The sequence below is a fragment of the Hippichthys cyanospilos genome, chromosome 3 (genome assembly GCF_059441005.1).
Source record: "Hippichthys cyanospilos isolate Australia breed blue-spotted pipefish chromosome 3, RoL_Hcya_1.0, whole genome shotgun sequence".
Classification (NCBI taxonomy): Eukaryota; Metazoa; Chordata; class Actinopteri; order Syngnathiformes; family Syngnathidae; genus Hippichthys; species Hippichthys cyanospilos.
In genome coordinates, this window is record NC_142371.1 from 30,375,246 (window position 1) to 30,400,318 (window position 25,073).

A 25,073-nucleotide genomic window follows, 5' to 3' on the forward strand; every position below is an offset into this window, starting at 1 on the left:
CGGCTGCCGGCCAACAATCCAACTTCTGTTCCCTACTACAAAGTAGGCTCTTACATTCTCACACTTGGTTTCATAGATATGGTGCTGTTACCTTACAGGACCTTGACTAAAACCCAAATAAAACAAGAGCATTCGTCTGGTCATCGCTGTGTGACGTCTACAGTTCCATACAATGAAACACTTCATGTTTTCGATGGCTCTTCTCACTTCATCAGGCACATTCTGTCTTTTATTTTCTTGCCTATACAGTGTTTTGTGCTTTTTATTGGCATTACTATCTACATGAATGCTTGTGAATCCAGGTGTTCATCAGCTGGTCTGTAAAGCAATCCTAAACTGTTATTTGCTTCACAAATTTGAACTGCAAGCTATTTATACTTATTAGAATATTTACCTGAAAAAAAGTGAGCACTTTAAATATTTCTCCTTTAAACCGGTGTTCAAACACTAAGCAAGAATAATATTCAGAGCCAAGGTATGTCATTTTGTTTTATATAAATTAGTCATCTGAAACACTGCAAAGAAGGACCTGATCAACCTTATTTGAGCTGGCCACTTTGTGTTAAACAAAATAGTATTCACATAAAAATCAAGCCTTTTTTTTTTCCATTGTCTTCTTTTAATTCGTATCTAAAAATTGACCTTTTTTTGCCAGCCACTTATTATTGTAGACACTTTTTGTAACAGTAAAATATTTTCGTATTGATTTACTGTCAATTTTTACATTGTACGAAATCACGGTACGCAAATTGAGATGACTATAAATCGGCAAATATGCTAACAGCCAGAAAGTGTACAGCCAACTCCTGTGCGACCAACTGAAAAAGTTGGTAATACCAGTGCTACTAATGCAAAAGTTAGTTTAGAGCCCTGTTTCATGATGATGTGTAACTTACAAATTTAAGTCAATGGGTGAATCCGTGCAACCAAAAAGTGATGGTGTATAACAGATAAACTTAAGTCAATGGGTGAATTTGTGCTGACAATAAATGCACAAAGCAGTGTGCTTTTTTTTTTTTTTTTTACTGAAGCATATGGGAAAATGTCCTTTAGTGAGTTGCCTTTTCCTGATTGTTCTTTGTTGAGCCAGAGACACTTCATGAAGCTCTCTGAATGAATGATGTGCTTCTGTAAAGACTGTGTGTATGTGGGCGGGCGGATGAATCTGGGCTGACGCCGGGTCGGATAATGTCACCTCACTTGCTCATTGACAATATCAATGGCTTGTACACACACAAAGTCACACATGGTGGGTGTAATCTGTTGGCCACTATTTCAAACAAAGTGATGATGTGTTGTTCATCAAAACTGTGCACTCTCTTTTGTTATCTACTTTTACTTATTGCCAATATATGACTGACTAGATGAATACCCGGTTTCCTTTTTAGTACGATTAGGAGGGAAAGACTATTACTTATTCTACCTACGATTAAACTCTATTGCAATAACTTCTGGCTATATTTTCTGACTATCTGACTTGTAGTCGTAGGACACGATGCAGGAAGTGCTTACTGTGATCAGAACAGCATCATATCGCAGCTTTTGCGTTGTGGACGTCTCATGCCTTGATTGTTTCTAGAGCAGGAATACAAGTGGATGGTGTCCCTGGTGGAAACTAACATGTTTCTGTTCTTAATATGTTATCATGGGTGGTTTCCTTAGGGATAGATGTAGAAAAAAAATATTTTACAATGTTGTTTGTGCCACCAGGTTCTTTCCCATGTAGCATGCAGTACTTTGCTTTGAACATTTTAGTACTGCCTTTAACCATTCATTGCACCACCCAGTTATTTTCTGACTTGATTAATATGGGCACCATTTTAGCATCACACAGCATACAGTGACCCATCACAGACATGTTGTACACTAAGCCTTTGCAGAACCTTTGAAAATGAATGGACAAGAATGTACTGTAATTACACTTTGACATGACTAGTGTACTACTAACCATAACATATTTTGGATTGTGGGACACACACACACACGCGCACACACACACACACACACACACACACACACACAAACCTTCTACAATACACTCTTGCTATCATAATTGGCTGCCATCCATTGCTTCTGTTGATAAGAAACATTAAAATTGGCTGAAACAGGTCATAGGGATTGAGGCGTTCAGTGAAATTGCCATTTATCAGCTATCTGTTCTTGTTTGTCTGTACTCTCAAGACCTCGTTAGCGCTAAAGCTGAAAAACCACACATAGGTGGAAAACTGAAATAACTCTTTGCTGTCAGTTTTACTCCCCCACATACAACATATCTTAAACTCACTGGAGAATCTTTTTCAGAATTTTATTTTTGCAGATTTTCTATTACTTGTTTGACTGCTTTACTTTGGGATAAATGAGTAGAAGTTACTTTTCTTAAATATGAAACGGGGTATGCTACAGTCTACTCAATGAAATTTAATTTTATTTCAATAACTGTACTTTTCATTCAACTCCTTTGCTTCATCCTAATACCCCCCTCCCTTCCTTTCCTCTTCTATCAACAGCTGTTGATAGATGTGTCGGAACACTTTTTTTTGCATGTCATCACCCATCGCTTTTTAGCAGGTGCATGTGTATTTGCTTGCCCACAGCAGTACTTGAGCGGGTTTCCACTCAGGCTAGACATTCTGACTATGGAGTGTGTAGAATGCCAGACTAAGACTTCGAAGGAAGATTGCTGTCTTGCTGTCTGTCATCTAATCTATTAAGGGAGTGGCACCTTTGTCCTCTACTACTCAAGACAACTGATAGAGCAAGGCTATTCTAAAACACCATAATCTCAGTGAAAGGCTTGTACCACTGATTTACTGGTCCTCCAGTCACATAATTGTCTCATTAACTGCCAAGCTCTTTCCGTCTTTTTGAGCTGTACATCTATCGATAGCACAACAAATATGCCAATGGATCTTGATAGAAAGTCCATTATCCATCCATAATCAGGAGCCACTTATCCTCACTAGGGTCACAAGCTTGCTGTTACCTATCCCAGTAGTCTTTGGGCAGTAGGCACGGGACACCCTGGACTGGTTGCCAGCCAATCACAGTTGATGGAAAATCTTTCAGAATAAATAATTTTTATGTGGCATACTATCAAGGCCATTTAATATAAACAAGTACCGACATTGTGCAAATAAAAAAAGTACATTTGGATGTTTTTGGGTTTTTTTCTCTTATGTTCACTGTGCAATTGGATTTAAAAAAAGAGCTTTTCAAAGGGACCATACTTGTACATGTTGGGAACTGTGAACTTGTGAATAGATTTGTCTGTCATACTGACAGACTGATAACACAGGCACATAAATCACTGAATGAAACACGAGCCATTAACAGTGCTATGTGGGTGGCTCAATCTGGACATGCCAACAGCTCCAAAAGAAAAGTGTGCACAGCATTGATATCCAAACTACGCTCTGGGGGCCATTTGTGGCCCGCCTAAGTCTAAACTTAACTTTTGACCCTGACCTATGTTATTAAAAGGAAGATAAAAAGCTATATAAGTTATAAGTTTTGGAGTTGGGATTGTACGGCAAAATCGTCGTATGGCGGACAGTAGAAACGAATGGTAATTAACTAATGCGTTTAAAACTGCAGGTAAAAACATCAAAATTGTATATACATATTAATAATTTATAACAAAATAGAAAAGTAAATGCTACTTATGTATAATATGCTTGTATATAATTAAATAACATCATATACAGTATAATGCTACTTATGTATAATATGCATGTATATAATTAAATAACATCATACATAAAAAATATTTAAAGGAAAATTTTATTTTATTTACCTTTGGAGTGACGTGACTTGAGCTATTTACGGCCATATTCCCTAGCGAGGATAGCCCAGCCTATGACAGGATTTGTCTAGATTTTTGGCGTTGATTTTTTTAACCAACACTCCATCCTTGTCCTCAACCATGAACAATTTGTCTTTTACCATTGGAGTGTACTGGTTATTGAAAATATTGTTTCACAAAGACTGTTCTTATTCCCATATTAATTTGTTTAACTGTATTACTTTGTAATAATTGCTGCTATGCGGGGAAAAAGTTGATATTCCCAGAGTTTTAAATCTTGGGCTCAAGAAGCACCAGTTACTCCTGTCATCAATTGTTTAACAGTGCTTTTTTAAATTTTACATTGTATGATTAACGTTGTTTTACAAAATAATTCTATATAAAGTACACAATCAAACATTGAATTATGCTGTCTAGTCACATACCAAGGAACAATAAGATTGTGCTAGACGTGGACAGGCAGTGTCTTTCAGAGACCAAGACAAATAATGCAAACTGCAAACCGATGTTTTGGGGGTATTTTTTGTTTTTTTGTTTTTAACATAAAAATGCAATCACAGCCAACTTACATTTTTTTTTTAACCTTTTCAATGTATTACTATTTTGCAGAGTTTGAGAATGAGGCTTATCATATTTAATACTCCCCCCACCCCACTGGTTAAAAATTAGGCAGGTCTAATTACAAGACTGCAAAAAAGCTACAATGTGACATGGTATTCCATGTCACATTGTAGCTTTTTCTGCTGACAGCCATCTACACATACATACTCATAGCTGTTTGACGGCCTTGTCTGCCAGTGAGGTGCTTGGACTTGTTTTCATGTTTGTGTGTGCGTGTGTGTGTTGATGTGCGTGAGGCAGCGTGTGGGGCACACAACTGGAATTTTTTCTATTTTTGTCAGAGGACAAGATGCTAGACAGAGTAGATGATGTGTGTTTACAGTAGATTTATCCTGGGAGAACCACAACAATTTTCCAACAATAACGTGGAAGCATTCAGGTTTAGCCACTAGCATGCTTTTACAACAGCAGAGAATGCATGACTGTGAACTTTCTGCCAGGATTAATGAGCATATTGTTGTACTAGTGAAAAAGAAACGAAAGTTGATGTTGGCTTGAAGTTAGTTTTCGAATAATAAAGAACACCTCTAATCATATGAGCCCAGCTGCGTTTTATGGGAAACTAGAAGTATACAGTATAGGAGCCCGTTGAACAAAAACTGACATGTCATAACTATAATGAGATTAAACTTTTTCTGGCCTTGCTTTTTACACAGAGCCAAACAAAACAGCATTGTGCAACACGGCATCCCGCTATCAGATAATTTGATGTGTGACATGTCAGTGGCAGACTCTAGTGTGCCATATATAATACTCTTCAGACAGCAACACAAAGGGAGAAGTGTCGGCCTGGCCTTAAGTTACAACCCCCTTTGACATTACATCATTCCCTTGCGTATTTTATATTCCATACTGCCTTTGTCACTGCTCTGGTTCTACCTTTGGGCCCCTCCCCCATGCCACCACTCAACCCACGAAATCTAAGCACCTTTTACACATAACAGCCACCCAGAAAAAATTGTAATAATGCTGACAACCAAGCCACATTGACTTAGCGATACAATCTTGCCGTGGGACACGTATGTTCGTTGAAGGGAAACATCGGAAACAGGATGGATTGTGGCTCTTGAGGACTGGACTCGGCCACCTCTGCCATAGTGGGTCATCAGTAGACATTTTTGTGGCAGTGCCCATCATGTTCGTCTGCATGGGTCCTTTCAGATGAGACCACCACTCAATGGAACCTTGTTCAGATTAGACTGATTGCACACATTCCCTTTGCCAACCCTTGACAGAGGCAGTCTTGTTAGGTGTAAGGCATATTGTTGCGAGCTGACTGTGGTCTTTACATATGCTTCATATCAAATCCAGATGTTTGGGTGTGGTAGTAAAAAAACATTATCAGCTGAAACCAAACTCTTCCCCAGGCAATGCAGACTAAGACTGCTGTATTACTGTGCAATCAGGAGATTTTGCCTTTGCTAACACTTTCTTAGGACTTATGGCCTCCCTGTGGTACTGCAACATCTGTTAGCCCCTCCCCCAAGAATAACATGCCGATGGATGGATGGACAAGTGAAGCAAGAAATAATTATCATAGTATCATTCACCAGCTCAGTGGTTCTCTACCTTTTTTCAAAGATGTAACCCTCCACGAAATATATTTGCAGCTAAGTATTACCTAACCAGAACAAATGATGTGTGAATTAAAAAAAAAACTGAGTGCTATGCCACTGAATTATTAAACTTTGAAACTATATTTTTAACTGTAGCTGTAAGTGTAATTCATTCCACAACTCCAGAAAATAGAACACTTTACATTACAACAGAATTCCTCTACAACAAAATCATATTTGCAGCCAGTAATTTTTCACACCAGGTGACTTTGTCTCGGACGTAAACTTAAAAAATGTGTTGTCCAATCTACAATCTGACTGAAGTTAAAAACAAAACCATCCAACATTGAAAAAAATAAACACATTGCCAAATCTACAAAAAACATTCATTTTCATACCTATATCTATTTCTTTCATAATGTCTCATCCATCTTTCATCTTTATTACTTTTATCCTATCTTCAAGTGTTTCGTTTGGTTCAAGCTTGACCTGTTCGCTAGCTCCATGTGTCAAATGACCAAGCTCAGATTTCCCGCAAGGCGTATCTTCAGAAATTTCGTTATGATGAGAAAACATGGCAGACAAACTATTGCTTATGGAAGTTCACCGGTACAAACACCTTTATGATTCGTCTAAAAAGGAATACTGTGATCTAAATACTGTAAACAACTCCTGGCGAGCACCATGTTGGGGCAAGATGGGGCGTCTGCCTCAAAATGCTCGGAAGAATTTAGATTGTTTGACTCTACTAGGATTCTCTACCTCTAAAATATACTTGAATATCCATATTCATATGTGTGAAAGTACCAGAAGTGCTTATCAGCAAAATCTTTCCTTTACACAAACAAAACAGTAATCATCCATTGAAACACAACAATCATTTACCAATATAGACATTATCTTCTTAACATTATTTGAAACAAAAAACATCCCGTTGAATCAGCCTTAAAGGCAACACTTTTATATTAATTTCTTCATATCGGCCGGTCAGATTAAAAAAAAGGGGTGATACCAATATATGTCAAATTTCCAAATATCGGCCCTGATAATCAGGGGGGCTGATAATCGGTCGATCTCTATTAATGATGTCTTGTGTTCACCAAGCAAACATTATCAGACTGAGTTGTAGTAGAGTTGTTGTTAAAAGTCTGCTGCACATACTGTCCTTACAAGCCCACTCAGTTGGAATGATTTACACTTTACGAGAGCACAGTCCCACACATCTATGCATAAGAACCTGTTGACCCCACCTTTTCCCCCCATGTAGACACAAAGTCGTGTAAACAAATATACAGACACAAAGACACGTAGGAACAATCCCACACAGAAACTTGAGTCACCATGAGCAGTCACACAAAATTTTCTATCACTGAAGTCCTTGTGTGGATATTCAGCCTGAGGCCCTCCAGTCAAAGACATCTAGTGAGCCTTCAAGGAAAGAAATTGACACAAGTCTTCAGAGATGTCACAATATAAATGATATTGCAGTAATAAATTATTTAGAAGTTATCATCATGGTCTTAACTTGTGTTAAAAAAAAAGAGTCCTTCCTACCTCTATTTCTGTCATATTGTCAGTCACAGTCATATTTGTCACGTGGAAACTGTGTGAGGTCCTGACCTTTAACATGATATTTTGTCTGTACAGTGTCTAAGCACTTGAACTCAACATAGATTGACTGAACGCAATTATGCCTGTGTTTGGTCTATTATTGTCTTTCAGGAGGCACCAGAGACATTGGATCTGCTTTAACCAGGATGTGCATGAGACATCGCAGCATTGAAGCTAAATTCAAACAGTTCTCCATGTAAGGAATTGAATTTGTGTGTCAATGTGTGTGGCACCTATCTTTGCTCCAGTACCACACTACTGACATTTATTTACATGCCAGTACTGTTTTGTTCAGTGCTTGAGTGGAATGTCTGGGTTTGCATGTGCAATGAAGCCTCCCACCATGAAGTGTGCCGTAACTCAACACATTTGGTGTTTTTTGACCCTCATGCTGCACATTCAATAAGCACATGTGATGCCACTCCACACACCAAATGTTGATGTCATGTAATTTTATGTGTGGGAATGCCCCCCTGTAGTGTTTCACTGGGCAAGAGACGATGTAGCTAACATGAAGCTATCTAAAATGTTATAACATAGACCCTAACACATGGATACCACATAGCTGTCTCCATTTCACACACACACTCATTACACACAGGCATTACCCAGACAAGAGGCTCTAATTTCAGATGGCATTTCAGCACATTCCTCTTACATCTCCATAGCAGGACCCCATAAGTGGGTGGGGGCTCCACCCTCCTACTCACTGACAGACAGACAGATAGACAGAGAAATGTCTGCAAGAGAAGAGTGCAGTCTAAATTTAGTTGTATGCGCTAAGCCTGCAGCTGCCGAACACTCGCAGCTTCTTAAACGCAGTCACAAATGCACACATGTCCCTAGAAGACTCCTTTAGGTAATGATTGACAGATATGACTGCACAAGCTTCTAACATCCTACTGTGACCACAGTTGGACAGAAACACTGCTGCCTGGTCTCCTGGCTGTTAATGACTGACAAAATAGACAAGACCTTTTAGTTGCAATATCCTGTTGTCTGGAATAAACTGCACTGAACCCTATAAAGAGATGTAACATTCAAATAAAACATGAAAGCATTGACATAGTTTCAATGATATACACATAGAATGTTGATAATTGGTAGACGTGAATTCACTAACAATGAACAAATCAAAAGCAAGTGACTTATTTTTCATTTTAATGTTTTTGACAGGACATTCATGGATGCTCTGATCAACCCCTTACAAGAACAGATGGAGGAGTGGAAAAGAGGTGTCTACACTTTGGATAAGGACCATGCCAGAGGTAGAATAGTCATAGGTCATATATATTGGGATTTGTGATAGTTTATGGGAAACTATAGTCCTAACATTTTTTAATTGTGTAAAGAATAGTCACTGTCATTGCTTTGGGCAGAGATTCTACTCAAGATTCTATCCAAATCTGCTATCCAGGTACAATTACACATTTCCTTCACAGACTTCTATTATGTGTGTCTAAACTAGAATACAAGAGAGCTCGGCAGGAGATCAAGAAAAAGTCATCAGACACACTGAAACTTCAGAAGAAAGCAAAGAAAGGTGAAAACACACTTATCTTTGATTTAGGTTTAATATTTTATGAATAAATACATGACATAGTAAGACCACTGTGATGTGTGCCAAAGCACTTTGTCTTGAATGATGACGTGCAAATCTCGTATAGCTAAACATTGCCTTACTTGGTAGCTTGCATAGGGCAGTTTTCTTTCCCCTCTCTTAGGTTTTCTTGGCTCCGGGTTTACAAACGTGTGTACCCACATAAAAGATGTGATACAAAAAGCAATTGGATGCATTTCCTTTTACTTTATTTTGGAGTTTATAGCATTACATTAGTTGAAGCATACAACTTGTGAAGTGGATTTGGGAATTTATCCTTGTACACAACAAGTTATACCACTGACTGACCACAATGCAAAGACTATCAAATGGAAGGTCTCTTTCTTTCAGTTAACTTTTTCTCTCCTTGTTCTAATGTTGTTCTGTTAACCGTCCTTTTCTACCTGGAGCCGATACATTGGGTAAGTATGTCAATCAATGTCAATAGGTAGATGTTTCTAATGCTTTGCTGACCATTGGTTCCATTGCAAAGAAGATATCAAAATGGCAAATACAAAATATTACTTGGTTATAGCCCCATTTAATTAAAATTATTTTGGTCGGTGTGGGTAAATTGATGGTAATCTACTGGTTTAAGAGCCATATCCAAGATAACTGAGACCCAGGATATTAACTTTACTGTGTCTTCCTTTGGTTCCTTTCCTTAGTTTTTTCATGAATTCTCATTCAATATGAGTGGTTTCACAGCATGTAGAATTAGCAGAAAAGAGAAGATTTATAGGTCAGAATCCACTCATCATCCAGGGGAGGTTATCATGGTCAACACGTCAAGATGTATATTAAATTTCGTCAATGTCGTATTTCCAGTCATTTGCAATACAATAGATGATTCAACAACATCACACCAAGCAATAATACAATGATGATAGTTGACTGTAACAGCTGTTGGTTTTTATCTCAACACTTAACTGTATAGTTTGTTCACATGGCTCTAACAAACAGCCTGTTACTGTGGCTTAATGTAATCACTGGTCATGCGGAACCTGGAGAGGTTAATCACGTGTGAGTGCATGTCAAATAACATGTACATACACAGGCCATATGCCAGTCTAATTCCCACTATTTTTGTTAGCTGTGTCATTCACAATTCTGGTTCAAAGTTAAAACAACTTGACCAGAAATGAATGTAAAAAGTTATCAGCCAATGTGTTGTGTGATGTTAAGTTTTTGAAGGGTATCGTGTTTGATAACCAAACCTACACAAACTCATTAACCGCCTACCCAGTTAAAATGGGAATGGAACTTTGATAAACCGCATTTAACCCTCAATGGTAGTGAATGAGTTAAGTGATACAGATAGACTTAAACTTTCTTAATTGTGACTGAGGTGATACAAATGAGCATGTGCATTAATCTGTCTGCATACTATTGCTTTGTCTCCCTTTCACTTCACTGATAGCTCTATAGCTCTAGCTTTTTTTGTGCATGATGTATTACATTAATCCCTCACGGAAAATGACCATAAGATAGCTGTGGGTGAAAAAAAAACATTTAACTTTCATAGGATTCAACTAAAATATGGACAATAAGCCTGAACAATCAGTGTCCTGATGTTTTTCAAAAGAAATCAAGCCATATATGCAAAAAAAGACTTAATGAACACCTGACCATTCAGACAGTGGACATAAGTAGTTTGAAGCATGTGAAGCATGTTAATATCTATTTAAACTCTCTATAAGACATATTCACAGTGAAGGGTATGATGAGCAATTAGAATTATTAGCAAAATCCAATATTTATATGTAGTCATTCACATTACAAAAGCAAATGTGACTTGTGATGTGAATGGAATGCATTTATAAATTGACACCCCTGCTCACAAAATAGTGTCATGTGGCACCGTTTTTATGGAAGTAAATATGGTCTTGTGTATATAGGCTTATCTCATTTCTCTATTTTCAACTTGGTTGCTTTTCGCTCCTCTGATTACATTCTGGCACCTCTCACCAGACATTCTATTGAGGTTGACAGATCCAAGAAGATTGACTGAGATTTGGGGTGACAGGGGGTAGAAATGCCTTGGAGAACTCAAACGATCCCTCCTCGATTTCTTCATTTCATGAAGATGTCACAAAAGATGATGTCACGTCCCTCATGCGTCACAAATGAACCGTGTAGATGACTGAATTACTATTATCACACTAAAATTCACTTTATGCTTTGTTTCAAGACGGATTTAATTTGTCAAATATACAATGAAATCTTGTCAAGTCAAAACACTTGTCTAAACTCAGTATTCTGATTAATATTACGTTAGTGGAATGAGAATTAAGGAAGATTTATCCACCCCTTTTCAGCCAGCCAAAGGGGCTGATATTTTATACTGTGCTGCCTTGCTGCTGTGGAGTCATTATTGTAAAGGCTTTGTCATTGTCTTTTTATTCTTCTGTCCATATACATGTTCATCTTTTTATGTGCATCTTTCATGTGGCAGGTCGTGGCGATATCCTGCCCCAATTGGATTGCGCAATGCAGGATGTCAATGACAAATACATTCTTCTGGAAGAAATTGAGAAGGAAGCACTGAGGAAAGCACTAATAGAGGAGAGACAAAGATTCTGCGCTTTTGTGGCCATGCTGCGGCCTGTAGTGGTATGTAATATGTTGTAGTAATAACATGGGTTGTTCTGCAGCATCTCTCGCTCGATAGTCAAAAAATATGTAGTCATGCTTTTAATACATATCGCTGGCATCAGTCTAAATTCTCATAAGTTACAATTTTATAAATTCAGTATTTTTAAAAAATCGATATTACTAGTCAGTCAAAGTGTGGCTATTATTATTGACCAATTGAACGTGTTGAAAACGGCATGCTCCCTTTAATTATTTAATGTTCATGGTTGAACACACATGCCGTTTTCGGGGTCTCCTAAACAGCCAGGCTGGCTATTTTGGAGGTACAAGGATTTCGCCAAATGCCAGCAATTTACACATTTGCATAAAATGTCAGCATTCATCCTTAATATGATGGCTCTCACTTTGTGCCACTATGAATGATTTTTACAGGATGAAGAGATTTCAATGTTGGGAGAGGTCACCCATCTGCAGGCCATCTCTGATGACCTCAAATCACTGACCTCTGATCCTCAGAAACTCCCACCATCCAGTGAACAAGTAATACACCAGTATTTCTTGTTTTTTTTTTTTTTTTTTTTGTAATGATCAGTTTTAAATGGTACACCATATGTACTGTAGAAGTATAATAACCTTGTTTGTTCTTAGGTGATCTTGGATCTGAAAGGTTCAGACTATAGTTGGTCATACCAAACTCCACCCTCTTCCCCAAGTACCACTACATCCAGGAAGTCCAGCATGTGCAGGTAAAAACACAATATACACACAACTTAAAAGGGAGCAAGACATACAGTAAATCTCACTTTCATTAGGGCTATATTTATTTGGCAATGCTATGAGTTAACACAATAACACCAACAATCTTTTGTAGTTTTGTCTAAAGCAATAGTTCTTGACCTTTTTGGAGGTACTCAATCCCACCAGTTACACACGCATATTCACCGAACCCTACTTGAGTGAAAAATAAAATATAATTTTTAATTGGTATGGATTAAATTAAGAAACAAAATAACCCTAAAGCACATGCTGAGCACTCTACATTTCCTGCATCACTGATTGTCCAAGCGATCTAATGTTAAGCCAGTGATGGTCAAGCAGGGTGTGTCACAAATTGACAAGCTGAGTTGGGTGTGTCTTGACTTCCACAGCAAAGGCTCCCCCAAACCCCTGAGACAAACTCACTGAACCCTGAGGGTTCAATAGAACCCTAGTTAAAGACCAGCGATCTAAAACAATTTACAGTTGTGCCCTCTAGTGGTGCATATTTCAAGTAATTTACAGTATGTTATCCAATGTTCACAGTGCTTTAACCCCTTTCCAAAGACCCTACAGTGCATTTTTGATGGTACATTTTTGTAATCAAATTGCAGTTCAGGGCAGTTGTTATTCAGATCATTAATTCAGTTTGCCTTGCCATGCATTGGTAGGTGCGATCCTATTTTTACTTGTTTGCTTTGCATGTGCCATTTTAACATACGTGTAATCTCAGTAGTCTCAATGAACCAGTACATTGTCTGCAACAAGCTGAAGTCTTTTTTGTTTGTTTTCTTTTTCACGTGCATGGCTTGCACACTTCGTTTGAAAGTACGCCGATTCTCTTGTCCAGACTTTTACCACAACCACCACAAATAATGCATGTATGAATTCGATGATCTTGACTTTGCTTCGTATGTGTGGTAGCGTGTACATCCCCTGTCCTTTCTTGAAGTGCTTCAGGGTGGGAAAGCTGGAAATTTTAAAGCAAACACCACAGCCTTGTGGATGGTGGTGTTGCTCTAATTTTTCATATATTTGTAAAAAGTATCTATCACACTTTAAATATAAAATTAACTTGCTCGGTGTATTCATAAATTGTAATATTAATGAGTGTGTGTGCGTACATGCGTGCGCGCGTGTGCGCATGTATATGTGTGTTTGGCTCATCTAACAGGCTAATTAGAAGAAACATTCTGCATTCTCTAATTAATAAATTAGATCAAAATAATTTAATCAAGAATACTGTGTTGATGACATTACACATGTTTGGAGCTTGTGCCACGTGAGCGAATGTTGATCACTTGGCCTAATGCTACACCACATGTGAGCAAAAAATAACAAATGATTAATATTCTCTTACCGTGTTGTTGCTATGACTGTAGTTCTCGGCTTGCAAAAATGCTCCTCACAGTGAAAAAAAAAATATAAAATATAGTTAGGCTCTTGCTGTAATGTAGGATTGAATGGATTAATTCGTTGTTGTTGAGCATATATGGGCCATGTGAATGGATAGTTTTAAACAGGCCAAGTCGATCCCCCCCCCCCCCAAAAAAAAAAAATTGCTGTCATAAAAAGTGTTGTTCAATTCCAAATAATGCTGTCTTAATGGTTCCATGTGAGATGCAGATGCGTATGTGAGGAAATACATTTGTTTTATTTCTTATCTCATAATGATTTTTAGATTACAAATGCAAATGTTCTACAGCAAAAATGAAAGAATTCTCTTCAGTGTTCCCACACTTTTGGGTAAGGTTTGGTGTATACACAATATGAGTCTGACAAAGATATCACTTTTATAACTTTCTTTAGGCTATATTTGCTGGTTGTTCTGCTGTTTTGACTCAGGTGATTTCAATCACTGCAAGCTTTATCATGATGGGCCATGTTAATGATTTCCTACCCTGTTTCCTCCACACACCCTAATTCCCTACCTTCACCATTTCCTCCTTTTTTTTCTGGACTCTCTATGCAAATTCCATCCTTCACCTTTTTTTTTTTTTTTTTGTATTTGGTTTTCTGCTCCTGCAAACATCCCTTCATTTCTTTCTATTCTGTCACAGTAGTCTGAACAGTGTTAACAGTAGTGACTCCAGGGGATCAAGTGGCTCTCACTCTCATTCTCCTTCCTCCTCTTCTTCCTCCTCTTCCTCACACCACCACTTCCACCACCATCAACCTCGCCAACGGTATCGCAGCTCCACGCTGTCCCAGCAGGCCCCGGCTCGACTTTCCAGTATCTCCTCCCACGACTCTGGCTTTATATCTTCATCGCATGACCAGTGCACATCTTCCAAGTCATCATCACCAATGCCGGCGAAAAGTAAGGTGAGAAGATGCTGCAGGCTTCACACTTTTAATCACATCGGTAACATGTACAGTATGTGAAACTCAAATAAAACTGTGCTGTTTTATTTACAACCGTAGTGGGGGACCTAGACATTAATTCTATACTTAACGAGCCAGTGGAACAATAATTTTTATGTGACTTGTACCGCACAGGAAATTAATGTGCTTCCATTGTATCCCAGGGCTAAGCAGGTCACTCCCGTTGTACTATTAAACAGTCCAGCGCTGTGACAAACTGTGCTTTGGAGAGGCACAAGCATCCTGAGTTAATATCTTTACCAAATGTTCATCTTAAACTGTGACACACAGTAGGCTAGGAGTACTGAGTGCTTATACTGTATCCCTAGTCACAGGTCTTGTGATTGAAATCCAATACCCCAAAACAGAATACAGTCTGTGAAAACGTGGCTGGTCTCTGCGATCACATGCCTGCACATCTTGACTAACTGCTGAGAATTAGTAAAAACTATCCCTGTGCTGTCTAACTTACTGCTTTCTCACTGGCTGTATGTCTATGCCACTCTGTCCATCTTTTTGTGTTTGTCCTCTGTGACATTCCCCCCCCCCACGCTTGCTGCTGTAATGCTTGCTGCCCCCAGCCAAGTGACAGTTCCAGCTCCTCTGACGTATCAGAGTATGGGCATCTTCACAGTGACTTGAGCAGGGACTCCCCTTCTCTAGAAGCAGCTGCCCCTGCTGCATCTCTGAATACGATTGACAAGGTGATTGACAAATACTCATCAATTGTCTGTTAGTAACTCTTACACAAAGAGCAAATAACCTGCATCCCTGCATTGTACTAAACCTCATACTTGGCTGGACAATGTGGATGTTTTCTTCTCAACTGACAATAAAGTTCTAGCGAGTTAAAGGAAAGGTCAGCAATAAGGGATCCAAATCCAATATCATCTCCTTTTCTTTGTTTCTTGAGTTAAACCATTAATTTAGTTTACCTGTTCTTCATTATGTTGTGCCATTTTAGCTGATATGGAAGAGGAGAAAAACACCGGGTTCCCAAAAAAAAAAAAAAAAAAAAATGTATTGGAAAAAATGTGAGGGAGTGCAGTTTTACTCTTCTTCTATGTCACTTTTGTACCATTTTAGTGTACTGGGTGGGTGAATACTAACTTGACATTTAAAAGTGATAGTAGAAATACCTTTTTATTGAAGCAAATCATACATGTTCTTCATTACTTGGAGAAATAGAAGTAAAACAATGGATGAAGATAAGAAAAAAAAGTAAGCAGCAATCGTAGGTCACTCCAGAACTGTCATTTGATTGGCTCGTCTCATATTCAAAAGTTTTGAAACACCTTCAAATTCAGACGGCCTCAAGCACATTAAGAAGTGAATAAATTTAAGATACTTACTTTTTAAAAATGCACAGCTATGATATTAAAGTGTCATTTCGATCATAAAGCATTATCCACATCATGTAGCTGGCTGAGCAAAAATAATACCAAGATGTACAAAGTCGCGTCTGAACAAATGGTGCATATGTTGAAGAATTTAAAAAGATTTTTTTCTTATGAACGTTTTTTTTTTTCTACCAACTAAGACCATGAATATTTTTTTACAATGTCAATAACTAAAATATTAATATATAATTTACATGAATTCTTAATGTTTTTAAACTTGTGACTGTTCCTTTGTAAGCCAATTAGAAATCGTCATCAGTGCTGTCTGTTTAAAAGTGATGACTTTGAGTGATAGTAAAAGATCTTAGTTTTCAAAACCAAGTTATGTTTCACCCACACTGTTGTTCTCGCAGATAATGTGCTGTTAGTGGTCTTTTACTTTTTACCATTTTTTCATTTAAGTCATTCATCCCATTGTTTGTTTCTTTGTCTCTTTATGTTATAAACCATCAAAATATTCAAGCAGCTTTCCAATGGATTTGACCACTACAGCCCAGCCAACTCCCCTATCAATGGCGGGAGTTTGGGTTCAGGCTCCAGCACAGCCTTTCCCTTCCTCCCTCCATCATCCTCTTCCTCCTCCTGTCCAACACGATCATGGTCACGTCCCGCCTCAGCACTACTGCCAGACTTCCCTCACAACTGCTCTATGGGCTCACCCATGATGCCTTCCTCTCGTGTTCCCAGCTGGAAGGTTTGTCTTGAAGATTTTCCGGGGTCTGCTCAACATGCCATGCTTGTGTTCTTAAAAAGATGAAGTTAAATAACTGTCCAGTATAACACTACAAACATCTGTGTTTTTTGTGTTTCTTTTCAGGACTGGGCAAAGCCAGGGCCATACGACCAGCCCATGGTCAATACATTGAGGAAAAAGAAAGACAAGGGGCCTCCAGTTGCATTGGACAGTAACGGAGTTGCAGGCAGGGAAAACAGCGCTCCGCAAAGCCTTTCGACCGCTACTCCGGCTCTAGTTGAGATGCACACACCTCTAAAAGAGCCAGTGGAAGAAAGGGAGAGGACGGCTCCAGTCAAGGTTACTTTTTCACATCTCCCTGTCTTCTCTTTTCACCATAATTCTTCTTGAGCACATTTTACAATTTTATATACATGCACTTGGACTCACTGCTACTTCTTTATCCATGGCTTCAGCAAGATGAGCTTGAAGCCCATGATGAGCTGGCTCTAGCCTTATCAAGAGGTCTAGAACTGGAAACCCAAAGGTCGAAGCGGGATTCAGTCCAGTGCTCTAGTGGATACAACACTCAGACCAATACACCCTGCTGCTCTGAGGACACTATACCCTCACAAGGTAACAAAGCAATCAATCAACACCAATATTTAAGTTTGGTTTTGACAGTACGCTAACCTCTCCCTTGTGTCATCCCCTGCAGTGTCAGATTTTGACTATTTTTCAATGGCTGAGGAACAGGATCCCGAGCAACAGCAGCCCGACTTTGACAAGTCATCCACCATCCCCAGAAACAGTGACATTGGCCAGTCGTATCGACGCATGTTTCAGACCAAGCGGCCCGCCTCCACAGCTGGCCTGCCCAGCACACATGTTCCTGTGCAAGAGATCTACCCCAATGGAGCCTGTCCCTCAACACCCACCCACGCATATACATCTTCTGATGCTTATTCAACAACAGGTAGGTCCACATCATGCATATTCTGTCGCATATCACATAAGTACGCTCACGAGTTTAATAAGTTCTGTGACCAAGCTTATAACTCAGTTTACTTGTGTATCAAATCCCTTTTCCCCATTGAAAGAAATTTCAGTGAATCCAGTGCAACACCCATACAATGTTACGAAGAAAAATAAAGTGCACAACATTGTATAAAAATAACACTAAAATAGAAAATAATCTAATTTGATAATGTAAATATGTAATGTATTTATTATTTGTGTTGTGTATGTGTCTTTAAAGGGGCATGTCCTAAAAGGTAACATAAGGAATGCCCAAAGGATCACCTTGCAAGTGTTTTCCACAAGTTGGACTCACTTTGTTATTTGGTGGTTCCCAACCTTTATTCTCTGATGTGCCCTTTGTGAAACATGTTTCAAGCCAAGTAACTCCGAACCCGTCTAAAGCATATTTGGATGGGAAGAATAAGCCATAAAACTGAGTACTTTGCATACCGTCAGTGTCTTGAGTTCTCAAACTTTGGAACGACATTTGTAGTAGTATTGCAAGGTAGATTTTATTCAGCAGATACTGGAACATCAGCTGTTTTTTTTTTTTTTTTCTCCTCTGGCAGGTCTGTTGGATATTGTGGCACAAATGACAGAGTGCATTCATATCAGACTTCACAAAAACATACCAATATAGGGCAAATGATGCAATGAAGGTTCTATGATGCCCTCATTTGTGAGCAAGTAGAGTCACAGTCACTGATTCACCAGCTGTCTCAAATTGGGGTGCGAGTACATGAAGGCATTCTAGGCAGTACGTGAAATTTTGATTTTAGTAGAAGCGAGTGTAATTTACCTGCATCACGATTTGAGAACAGCTGTGGTAATGTAATAACTGATAGTGAATCAGCGACTGTGGCTCTTCTTGGCCACATGCAAGGGGATCACAGAACCTTCATTGCACCATTTACCTTTTACTTCAGTCAACCAAGTAATAGCGTCTAACTTGAAAAAACACATCTATTTTCACAGTAGTTCTACAATGTTTTGATCTTTTTTCGTAGGCAAGAGTCGGTTGTATTACTATTGCTATGGTATAATGCTACGGTATATACCTTCTTATCAAAAAATGTATATCATAACTGTGTGTCTTAAGACATTGCTTTTTTTTGTACCAAATATCGCATACCTCTTGTGTTTCTATCCCTGCAGGTTGCTCAAATCAAGGCTTTTATTCTGGATACCATAATATGTCTGGTTGCTATTCCACGGGCCACGGTCCAGTCATTGTCACCCCAGGTGTTGCCACAATCCGCCGCACTCCTTCCTCCAAACCATCCGCCCGCCGCTCAGGCTCAATTGTAGGCACAGGTCCCATTCCTATTCGCACACCAGTCGTCCCAGTGAAAACTCCAACAGTTCCCGATGTGTCAGGAATAGTAAATGGCAGCCGGAGTAGAGAGGAGATCGGAAGAAATCCGGATTGCCCCGCATTTCCACAAGGCGACAATGCCGGAGCACCTGTGCTGTCTTGGAGTGGTCAGGCTTCGGGTAATCCTCCCACTATCCCTCTGCCCAACCAACTGGCCCAGCAGCACCCTTACAGCGTGCCAGGAGAAATCGAAATGGGAGAGGAAGCAGATGGCAACATGTTGTCGGCCATCCGCAATGGAGTCAAGCTCAAGAGGACCCTCACCAATGACCGCTCAGCACCTCGGATCGCGTGATCATAAGGCGAAAGCATTTGAGAGAAAAACGAAAGAGTTTGTGACATCAAGATCCCTTCAACAAGCGAATTTCATCCGCTCGTTCTGTTGATGTGCTGTACATACAGTAATATACCATAATGCAAACCACAATTTCACGATTGAGTGAATTGATGGGTTAATTTCCGAGGTAAGCAAGATGTGTGTAATCATACCCAGGTTGTGAACACGGCGAAACAATGCAAGTGATGGAGGGCAATAGCAGGTAGAGTCTTGTGCAAGGATTTATGGGTTGTGGTGATTGTCATTCTGCTGTGTTCAGGTCACTGTAAACTAAAAGGACATTTAAATAGCTGCAAACCAATGTGACGTGGTCCAACCTGTCCTCCGCCCTCTGTACTTATGCCTCCTTCACAGCACCACTGTGGACTCGCCTGAGGTGGGCCATCAAGATTCACAACAAAGCAAAAATCAATGCTTTGATCATTTTACAGTTACTGCTTTTTCATTTAAATTCACAAGTATTCCCATGACCTTGCTAAATTGTTGAGCTATGTTGCCAAAAAGCGTGTTGCTGCTTTTCACACTTAACTCGTCATGCTCCGACACAGTGCCTAACATTTTCAGCATCATCTTTAACAACACAGATGTGTAGCAAACAACACAGTGTTGTCTAGCATTTTACACCATGTTGTGTACATAGATCTATTTTATTTGTAGCATTTATGAGCAGTTATTAGCTCTGCATCAATCTACAGAGTTTTTCGCACATACTGTAGGCCTTAGTAATAAAAATGTTAGGGTTATAGGTTTATATATATATAAAAAAAAAAATGACCGGTGGGTTAACACTTTTAAGTTGTTTTTTTGTTTTGTTTTGGTTTTTTTTAAGTCTTTAGTTAGGTTTGGTTGAGAACATTGTAAGAAAGTGTTTCTTTCACAACTTGTCACTCGGATGTGAGTGGTAAGAGAGAAACACATTCAATGCAAAGTTGGTGTTATTTAAGAAATACTGTAGTTCTTTTTTTTTTTTTACATCATGTTAGTATGTTGCTGCAACATGAGGCTAGTGTCACGCTTTATGTGTAAATGTTAATCAGCTTTGCAAGAATTTTAAGTTATTTTCTATTTTTACATATCCTATCTATATCTTCATAACATCTTTATATCTTCATAACATTGGTGTTAATTGATGTTAATTTCTTGCTTTTTTCTGGCCTTCATGCTGTATACATTGGGTTGACAATTCCACACCTACATTTACTGTTTACGTCTCATTTTTTAAAAATGATTTATTAGAAAGTAAAAAAAAAACTACAGTTCAATCAGCTGGGCTGGAGGTCTCTGCATAAGCACATCAATAATAGCTTTGTAATGAAAACACCAGTGTTATTATTAATGCCGTAGACATATAGTACATTTAGTGCAGTTTTCCTGAAAGTGTTTAGCCTAACATGTTTCATGTATGTTTTTGTGTAAACCAAAAATACCCTCAGCCGTCCACATGTATATAATATGTATTATTCATGTTCATATTTAAAAGATTAGTAGATCAGTTATTATATATTACAAGTGAGCTCTGTGTTTCCAGTGATCTAAGAAGTTTATGCTGTATAATCTAAGGCATAGAAAGTCAAGTTACTTTAGTTGTTTTGGTTATTCATTTTACACACACTACGTTCGACATACACAGTTCAACAGGCAATTTGTGCCCAAAAGTACATTATTTTGTGCAATGACATTGTGAGGAATATAATAAAGAAACATCAAAAAGACAAATGGTTTTTGACCATGAATTATTAATGCTACATTTTAACGTTGTTTTAGTTAGCGTTGTCTTTAACTCCGTCAGCATTTATTCCCTCTTTCAAATTAAGCAAATTGTTAACGGCCAGGATATCCTCAATTGACTAGGATGGTTGGTTTTTCATGGTTGTGTCCTAAACACGCACGTTGAAGATTTAACCGCCAGGGGTCAGTATTGCTTGTGTTTCACGACCACGTGCGTGATTTAGATCATGATTTTATGCGTTTTTATATCAGTCTGAAATCACTCATCTGATCGATAATCGTGTATTAAAACAAACTGAAGACCGAGTAAACAAATTGATGTATAACGGAAGGCTTTGTTTTCATGTAAACTATTCTCTGAGATGGAAAGTGGCACTCGTTGCATAGCTCTCCGCTGAGTCATTTTTTTCTTGAGGTGTGGAATTCTGCCGCTTTGTGAGACTGCATGGGTACGTCGCGTGCGTTAAAAAAAATGGAGGAACATGATCACGCCCAAGTCGCCGAACAACGTAACGTTGATTGTCCTCCAACGTGATCCATGGTAATAAACGACGTGGTCCCTATCCGCCAATAAAAGTTACTTGGTTTAGTGAGGTTGTGATTTTAACGTTCTTGAAGTAAAAAGAAAAATAACAATAAAAACAAACCGTAATTCTTATAACTTTAACAACACAGTCAATATCGACGTCTCCCAGTACAGTATAGTAGTTAACTCAAGCGTTCCTGAACGTGCTTGCGTCAAACGATGACGTAACTCATACGTAAAAGAACGCTGCTCTCCTATTGGTCACGTATGTGGATGCTTCCAGCCGCTCCAGCCCTCTCCCATCCGCTTCACAACGTCCTGTCAACGGAAGGTTACCACAACTGGCTCTACGCCTGCTAATAAAGTAGCTGACTTCCATATTATCCTTCAAAAACGGTATGTTTTGAACGTTTTTCGCGCACCCGCATCGAGTTACCGCGTGGCTAGTAGAAAGAAGAGACATATGCGTATTGTTATTTTTCCGTTTTATTCGGGAGCTAGTTGGACGGGACAGCCGAGCATCGACTGAGGTGAGACAAGTTGCACTTCAATGTGGTCATTAAGGCTTCATTTTCGACCCCTGTCTGTCCCAGTGGGTCCGTATTCATTTTTGTTGTCATTGCCACGCCTGTATTCAGCCCTCGAATGACCCGACTTGTGATTTCATGTGACCGTTGCTGCGAGGAGTTGTTCATGTTCTAACGGGATTTTTCCATGACCCGCCAGTTTCCCGAGCCATACCCGCTGCCACGGTCGTCCTCCCCCCCGAGATGCTACCCCGTCTGCGGGGAGTCCTGCGGCCCGTCCTCTCCCTGAGAGGCGGTGGTGGGCCGCTCCAAGCCGGGCTCTTGAACCACCAAGCCGAACCCTTGGTATCTAGCCCGGGTGCGTCGGCCACAGAGCTTCCGGTCTCCTCGGTAGGTCAGAGGCGTCACCTCGGCACGCACCCTCTGAAAGAGCCGGTGGAGCCCCTCAACTCGCCCCGTGGAGCCAAGGAGTTTATTTATAGTCTCCATCCGTCTGAGCGTACCTGCTTGCTGCGGGAACTGCACAGGTTCGAGTCCATCGCCATCGCTCAAGGTGAGTGACTGCGTGCGACATTATGTCTGCTGGAATGTAAATAACCCTTTTTCCGATGATGTCAGCTCTATTTACAACAGGGTGAAACTGCCGGAAGCCTTTAGAGTATTTATTTGATGTCCTTAACTTGATTTAGGGGTACCCTCTTTGTTTTCAAAAGTAGGACAACGTAAACATACCAGCAGGGGCAGAGCTAGTTGGTGGCCGGGGCTGGGAGGGCCCCTTGTCATTTTTGCTGATATGTGTGAATTTTACGTCACAAAACCCCCGACTGTGATGGTTTTATCAACAATGACTCACGCACAGATGTTAGGTGTTGTTTCACCTTGATCATCATCACATTGAAAAAATTCTGACTGCATCCCTGCTGACAAGTAGAACAACTGCATTTTATTGTGAGGCAAAACTGCATGACTGTGCTACTTTAGTTCAACTATCTTAAAAAGATTATGGCTAAAAAGAGAACCTCGGTTCAAAACTTGCAATCAGGTATTTTTCTCCTGCTCCAGGTACCCGCCTATTCGTTTGTACATGTCAGAAATAATGTAAAATCAATCGCAGCAACAATTGGTAATGCTCTGCATGACCGTAAAATATGCCAGAAATTTTGTGAAAAGTCCATCTTCAAAATAAACCTTACTTGACCAAATAACAGATGGACATGAATACCTTGAAATGCTGTTATTTCAAAGTTGTTCACTGCAGTATTCCGCTGTGAATGACGCATTCAACTCATTTATGAATTGCCCATTTACAGTCAGACCAACACAAATTTTTGCTCCAGGGAGTCCCGACATGACAAAAGACAACGTTGTTCTATAATGATGTTCAATCACCAATTAAAAGCGCTCAAAAACAACTCAATTATATTGACAATATATTACATAGCAGCTGTTGCCGTCATTTTGCAGGGGCTCTGTTGTTAATAGAAGTCTTGCATAAATTAGCCGCTAGCTAGCAGCGCTTGAGGGTTCCATATGGGCTTTCGAGAGCAGTCATGTTACTGGTTTGTTTAACTTAATAAGTAGTAATGCACCGCATAACCCAGTGCAGCCTGTAAATGGACATTTCCAAAAATAGATGTTTATTGAGACTGCACTTTATAATTTGGTGTACCTTACAGTCTGAAAACTGTAGTAACATTTTGCGCTTCACTGGTAGCAATAGTAATGAGCAAATGTATTACGGTTTTGTCTCATTTGTAACATGTTGCAACCAAAATGCTACTCGTGCATGAGACATGCCTACTAATTGAGCCAAGCATAGTATTTGTTCAAAAGGGTTTAGCTGTGTACTGTGTACTGTTGTCTAGAAGTGGCACTTTTAGGGAAAAACAAGTTACTAGTAAACAGTCATTTTACTCGTGCACACACAGAAAATGCATTTTGAATCCACCTGCTAGCATTCATACAACAGGTTAAGAGCTTTGTGTTTAACTAATCATTTTTGTATCCAGCATTTCTCACTGAGGAAGTCAAAATGCGATAATTTTGAAATAAGATCATCAATGCTTACATTTGCATTCATTCCTCAACAGTTTATCATGGTTCCCTTTTCCGAATTAATTTTTAACATACTCATATCTAGGGCTACAACAAGAAAATCGAATAATATTTTTCAAATGTAAAACATATAGACTAAATTTATACTGGTTATTCACAAATGCTAACCCCCTATTCTATGGAAAACGACACCACGAGTTGCAACAGATCAAAGTTGTTTTTAATTCTTTTACTGTAGATGTACTGACTAATTCATGCAGTCAAACCTTCATTACAAAGGTAACATTCTGCAATAATGATCTCCCCAGACACTTCATTAGGCACACCTGCACAATTGACCTCTAATCCAACACAAGATCTCTGTAAAATTCAACATTAATACTTTACCTCATTGTATTTGTGGATCTCATTAGATAATACAGGTCCACCAAATGTCATCCAGTGGGAATCACAAGCACTAGCTATTGACTTACTGTACCCCCCTAGGTGCTGTTTTGCCTCAGCCGCAATCTGTAGCCTTCAACAAT

General features: G+C 39.2%; 2 protein-coding genes across 10 annotated transcripts in view; both read left to right on the plus strand.

Annotated features, from left to right (window-relative positions):
* The window catches only part of LOC148426805 (protein MTSS 1-like), a 36,359-nt gene extending 14,933 nt beyond the window's left edge, over positions 1-21,426 (plus strand). The window contains exons 4-17 of one of the 8 annotated variants that reach the window (XM_088411085.1): positions 7,702-7,786; positions 8,767-8,858; positions 9,059-9,133; positions 9,601-9,612; positions 11,646-11,803; positions 12,218-12,325; positions 12,434-12,531; positions 14,602-14,866; positions 15,487-15,609; positions 16,769-16,999; positions 17,123-17,338; positions 17,455-17,614; positions 17,697-17,954; positions 19,154-21,426. In XM_088411085.1, coding sequence (XP_088267211.1) covers positions 7,702-7,786; positions 8,767-8,858; positions 9,059-9,133; positions 9,601-9,612; positions 11,646-11,803; positions 12,218-12,325; positions 12,434-12,531; positions 14,602-14,866; positions 15,487-15,609; positions 16,769-16,999; positions 17,123-17,338; positions 17,455-17,614; positions 17,697-17,954; positions 19,154-19,668 — 2,396 coding nt within the window. In that variant the 3' untranslated portion in view covers positions 19,669-21,426. The remainder of the gene's footprint in view (positions 1-7,701; positions 7,787-8,766; positions 8,859-9,058; positions 9,134-9,600; positions 9,613-11,645; positions 11,804-12,217; positions 12,326-12,433; positions 12,532-14,601; positions 14,867-15,486; positions 15,610-16,768; positions 17,000-17,122; positions 17,339-17,454; positions 17,615-17,696; positions 17,955-19,153) is intronic. The other 7 variants (XM_088411086.1, XM_088411087.1, XM_088411092.1 and 4 more) reach the window with 7 other exon arrangements.
* Positions 21,427-22,255: 829 nt separating this feature from the next.
* Positions 22,256-25,073, plus strand: part of LOC148426806 (transmembrane protein 65-like) — a 29,846-nt gene continuing 27,028 nt past the window's right edge. The window contains exons 1-3 of one of the 2 annotated variants that reach the window (XM_088411909.1): positions 22,256-22,360; positions 22,466-22,494; positions 22,691-23,044. In XM_088411909.1, the coding sequence (XP_088268035.1) occupies positions 22,735-23,044 (310 nt within the window). In that variant the 5' untranslated portion in view covers positions 22,256-22,360; positions 22,466-22,494; positions 22,691-22,734. The remainder of the gene's footprint in view (positions 22,361-22,465; positions 22,495-22,690; positions 23,045-25,073) is intronic. The other variant, XM_088411910.1, reaches the window with a different exon arrangement.